At 35.3% G+C, this 6,000-nt stretch overlaps 1 protein-coding gene across 1 annotated transcript in view; it reads left to right on the forward strand.

The window, feature by feature from the left end:
• PUS10 (pseudouridine synthase 10) overlaps positions 1-4,880 on the forward strand; it is a 65,549-nt gene extending 60,669 nt beyond the window's left edge. The window contains exons 17-18 of the mRNA XM_060169067.1: positions 885-984; positions 3,073-4,880. Coding sequence (XP_060025050.1) covers positions 885-984; positions 3,073-3,111 — 139 coding nt within the window. The 3' untranslated portion in view covers positions 3,112-4,880. The remainder of the gene's footprint in view (positions 1-884; positions 985-3,072) is intronic.
• Positions 4,881-6,000: the final 1,120 nt, after the last annotated feature.

Genomic DNA, 6,000 nt, shown 5'->3' on the forward strand with positions numbered 1-6,000 from the left:
GTTAACTTTTTATTTATCATCTGAGAATAAACTTTTTTATATTCAAATTATATTAATTTTTATACTAAGTGCTGCTTTATAGACACAACAATGCTAAATGAGTGTTTACTGAATGCTGGCAAAAACACATCTTTCAGATAAAATACTGTTAAGATTATAGTAGAGTTCTGTGTAAGGAGTGTTAAGGTAATCTGAATAATTCTAGGATCAGTCACTGACTTTGAAATTTTGAAGATCTATGAGGAAGACACACACAAAAAGAATTAGGTCTATTGCTAACCATGCAAGAATTGCAAACAACTAAAATTTACGTCCTTTGATGATCCTTCTGAAGGGCCTTCATCAAGTCTAAATTAATAAGTTCATTTTCTCTCCCATCCTGTTGCTGTTGTCACTGGGTCATGTTATAAGGAAAGCCATCATTGAGGTCGCTCTATGAGTGACCCTGTGAAAACCTACCATTTGGCAGCCGCCTACTGTCATTATCGAAAAATGATGAGACCAAAAAGATGACCCAATAGAATCTGTGGCAAAAAAGAAAATAGCTGAGGGTTTTTTTACTATAGTTAATTTAAAAAATCCATATTCAAACCTTGGCACTTGGAGATGAGCCGAAAGAAAAGTCATGACTCTTGGGAAGTTAGACATGGGCCCTAGGACCCAGTGTTAGCTGCCAGGCTGGTAGGAACCAGTTTGCCATCCTTAGTTTATTTATTGCCATAGCTGTAATTTCTAAGACATACATCCCAAGTCATGGCTCAGAAATAAACTCCCTTTTATAACCTTTCTGCTTTTGTTTTGTCATTTCCCCTTCAACCTGTCAAATCTCATCAAACAGTTGGTGTTGCATGGTTATCTTCATTTTTTCCTTAAACAAAACCCAGCTACATTAAAGAGTTTGTACATGGAGACTTTGGAAGAACGAAGCCGAACATTTGCTCTCTGATGGATGTGACTGCAGACATTCTTGAGCTGGATGTTGAGGTAAACCATTTTATTGTGGAAATGCCTGTTTGCACACTGAATCAGCCAAGGTTATGCTTTTTTAGCATTAAACCAAATAGTACTATTCACTTTAATAGGTATTTGAAAACAGTCAAAATCTCACAGTAGCATTGAATTGCAGGGAGGGACTATCTTCAGAATTTTTATTTTTTAAAAAACACAAGGTCTCATTTATAATCCTTGCAAATATATAGCTAATTTACTAACTGTGCTTTACGTATGACATGAGATCTAAACCCTTAAACCAAGCAAGGAAATGAAGTTGTAAGTGCCCTTCATATATCCTTTGGACTCTCTTATAAAGAATTTAAGGCAGCCTCCTCAGAAACATATATTCAGGACAGGGATAGAAAATGGGATGAGCTAATTGTTATAAATAAAAGCAGTTCTATAAGGGTTCTGTGATGTGGTATAAGAGAAATTCTCTGCTCTTATAGTCTGAATTGAAATCAGATTACATTCTTAAGTAATTAGAAGAATGGAATGAATGGATCTTTCAGACAATTCTCCATAAACATTTTTCTCATTTGAGCATCAATAGGTATTGAGTCACGAGTTGTGCACTTTGGTAAATATCTGGTTAAGAACAGCTTCCCCACACCCCACACAAAAAAATGAATTTTTGCACTTGGGAATAATCTCAGTATAAATAAAAAGAAGTGGGTATAATTGCCTAGTATGAAAACAGCCATGGTAATCAAATGATCACTGGAATGTCATTGCTTTACCAGCACTTCTCTTGAGTGCGTTCAGATTAGATTTTATACACCTGTGGTACAACCAGTGCTAGCATCTTCAAGGTTGCAGGGAGTCTTCTTAGTAAGACTATCATTTTGAGGAAGACAACCTTCTCTTAAAGAAAATCCCAAATGCATTCATCTTCTTTGACCTTAATTCTTAGGACAGCTTAGGAGTGTCAAAGAGCCAAAGGCGGGGGTTTCTCAGCCCTGATTGTCCATTGCAATCACCTGTAGAATTTTTAAAACCCTACAAACATGCCTACCTTCCCCTGATCTCAACACATACAAGATTGTGATCAGTAATGTTTGGTTTTCAGGCTTGAGAAACCACCCACTAATTTATATATGGGTGTTTGTTTTATGGCTATATTCTGAAACAAAACCAAAGTATTTCTTGGCATCTGTAAAAGATACACACACACACACACACACTTATTTGGGCTTTTCTAATAAAAATTTCCAAATCTGGTAGTGACTCAGATTAATTTTGAAAATAATTTGTAGTAAATCATTTCAGGTTTTACACTTTAATTCTCGAAAAACTACATGGGTATGGTAGTTATTTTGTTTTTCTTTGTTCGTTTTTTGTATTTTTTGGTTTTAACTTCTAAATTAGGCCCTCTAGGGTAGTTAAGGCAAAGTGCAATTTCATACTTCTAATGCCTGGGACATGATTATTTATGTGGAGGCAAATAGTCTGCTACTGTAATTCCATTATGACTTAAAGATCAAGGTTTCGTTCTAGAAGTGCCAAACCAGGATGAGTAGAGATAGATAAATTCAATTTTAAGAGAAACAAAAATTCTGCTGAAGTGACATGCAAAGATCTCTAATCCTTTTCTAGTTACAGGTGATCTTTCATAACCATTTATTTCACATTTAGTTGCTAAGTTACAAACAAGATTATAAGTATATAGACTACTTGAGTACTGTTAAATGCAAGATGGGAAAATGAAAACAGTCAGAAGACTAAAAGTTCCTGAGACTTCTGAGGGAAAGTTGGTGTTGGCCCTGCATTATTTGCTACTTTTCCCATAAATAACATTTGAAAAATTTAAACATACTCTAGTCTTGTATTGACCAAAAGGTACAATTAATAACTGGCTGAGTAACCAAATACTCAGTGAATTCAGGAACAGACCTCAGGCCCAAGAATCCCAGGTCCTAGAATGGATTTTAGAGTGTGAAATCGTGGTGTTCAATGGCTCTTTTCTTCCAATGCAGTTTCTTCTGTTGCATTATATTAAAACTACTAGATTTATACAGCATTACCGGCAAATGCTTACTAGAACAATAATGTTTTAATGACTTGTTTTCTTCTTTCTAGTCTGTAGATGTCGATTGGCCCCCTGCTCTGGATGACTAGCTTTCAATGGGAAACAAAGAGTAGGGTTTTCCAGCAAAATGTGGACGTCCATTCAGCATACACTGTAAGATGGCTGTTTTTACCCACCATAACGGTGTCTTGGAAACCATTTGGATCATGTTGATCTATCTATTTTTAAATTTGTTGTAACATCTCAGGATCTATGTACATGTATATTTTGTGTTGAATTGTCCTAAGGATGTCTTATGATTTTTCTCGTTCCTTCTCCAACCCCCCACAAGCCAAACTATGAATAATGAAATCATTCATTCAGAGAGGTACACAAACAGGATACATTCTCTGAAAATCTGAGAAGCTGTAATTTCTTTCAGCAAAATTGCCCTCCACGGGATAGATACCACTTTTTTTTGTTTTGTTTTTGCGGTACGCGGGCCTCTCACTGTTGTGGCCTCTCCCGTTGCGGAGCACAGGCTCTGGACGCACAGGCTCAGCAGCCATGGCTCACGGGCCCAGCCACTCCGCAGCATGTGGGATCTTCCCGGACCGGGGCACAAACCCGCGTCCCCAGCATCGGCAGGCGGACTCTCAACCACTGCGCCACCAAGGAAGCCCAGATACCACTTTTTAAATCAGGTTTAAAATTTTTTAAATGATCTTGATAAAAGTTACATCTAGATTTATGCAGCACAGTATCCTTGTAATATTCTAAGATACCAAATGCAAATCTGACATCATTAATATTTTTCCCAGTAAGCTTCAAACAAGCTATTACCAATAGAAGTGTGTTTTGGTACAATTTGTCACAAACTTTAATGACTCCAAGCTACTCTTTTGACAATCTAAAATTGTCAGTACATTTCCTGGGGGAGAGAATGTGAGACCTTAGGAATTGAGGCATACCATAAGAGACTTTCATAAATCTTTTAAATAAGGAGTCACAAGTGCCTTCAATGACTTCAATCCCAGGGATAAGATTTTGAAAAATTGACATTGCTAAACAAAGGTAAGCTGATATTCCAGAGTGCTTCAATGTATTATCCAATTTCAAACATCTTCATCAGGTAGATAGGGTATTATCTCCACTTTATAAATATGAAAACCAAAGAATAGAAGTGAACTGACTTATCTAAAATTGTTAGTTACTTCCATATCTAGGACTAGGACTGAAGTTTCCCGGTCTCTAGGGTCTTTTCTAATAAATCTTATTATTGAGCATCTGCTACATGAAAGGAGGCAACCAAGAATGTCATTTTAATGGACATAACCATGAGAATTGACTTTTGGAATTTAGATACCAAATCAAGCTTACAAAAAAATTGCCCAAGTAAATTTCACGTGAGCTCATATGATTACCATTTGTTAATTAATCATTAGTTGGTACTACGAAGAGGAAAAACATTAAAGAAGCAAAGAAAATGGATAGATCATTAAGAGAAAAGTTTCAGAAAAGAGTCTCATTCAAATTTCAGATTTAAGTGCAGTTTCCATCACCCTGATTCAACTTTCTGAGCTTATTTTGGAACACATGACTTGGATAGTATTGGATTATTCAACTTCCCATCTCTACATTAAACATGATTCAGAGATACTAAGTTGTATCATTCACCTTAAGAATCAGGAAAACAGTTTAACTGACATGAAGAAATTTCATATGTGAATAATAGCAAATAACTTTTTCATTATTTTCAATGCCGGTAAATGAGAAAGGGATAATAGAAATAAACTTGATAAAAAGGTAAGAACGTTTGTGTGAATGTTTCTTAGTTTGGGGGGAAACTTTGCTACAAAAGAGATTTAAATAATTTGGGAAATCGTTTTTTGCAGGTTTCTTTTTGGCTCAGCTTTGAATTTAGTGGATCTGCAAATGGAAGAATTAAGAATCTCCTTAGCAAACTTAAATTAGAAGACTTGTTTCTTAAATTTCTATTCCTGGGATTATACAAAATTTCAAGAGTAAGCATTAACTGCAAATACTTATTCCAAATATCCATGAGACATAGGTTGTTAAAAATTAATGTAGGTCTTTATTTAAGCAGAACAGAAGACATTAAGTCATGAGAGTACTACACAGTTTAACTTTTGCCTATATAAAAATATTTTTAAATTACTTTTGTGATCTTCTATAGCTTATTTAAAAAAAAACCAAAAAACAAAAAACACTTAAGAGAAAGGGCCCTTTGTACTTTTAGTATCTCTTTGTCCCAAATATAGTCCGTGGTTTAGTTTAGGAAAAACACCGAGTACCTGGAAAAATGGGGGAAAAAATTTTTGGTAAAATGAAAAATTTCCCAAGTAAGGTAACTGATTTCATTTACAAGTTATGATGTAAGCTTTCCTGAGTTGATGTTTTTAAATGCTGCCCTTTATTATTATAGGGAAAATAAATTTTTCAATTCAATTTTTTCATTTTGAAATAATTTCAGACTTGCAAGAAAAGTACAAAGAATGTTTTTCCCAGAAATGTATCACCCTGAATGCATTAGTAATTCCTACAAACAAGGACAAATTCCGATAAACAAGGACATTCTTCTACTTCCTCACAATGTAACTATCAAAATCAGATTAACACTAACATTACTATTATGTAATCCACAGGACCCCCCCCACCCCTACCCTGCTCAAATTTCACCAGTTGTCAAAAAATGTCCTTCATAGCCAAGGGATGATACTTTGTATTTAATTATGTCTCTTTAATCTTCACCAATCTGAAACAGTTTGTCTTTCCTTGACTTTCGTTACTTCAACATTTTTTGAGGATTTCAGGCCAGTTATTTTGCAGACTGTTCCTCATTTGGGCTTGCCTGATGTTTCCTTATAATGAGGTTCAGTTTGTACCTTTCTAGCAAGAATACCACAGAAGGGAGATTATCTTCTTGCATCTTCTCAGATGTCACAATTTTGATCACTGCAGTTACTGATGACTCGGCT

Source organism: Lagenorhynchus albirostris, chromosome 13 (genome assembly GCF_949774975.1).
Source record: "Lagenorhynchus albirostris chromosome 13, mLagAlb1.1, whole genome shotgun sequence".
NCBI classification, from domain to species: Eukaryota; Metazoa; Chordata; class Mammalia; order Artiodactyla; family Delphinidae; genus Lagenorhynchus; species Lagenorhynchus albirostris.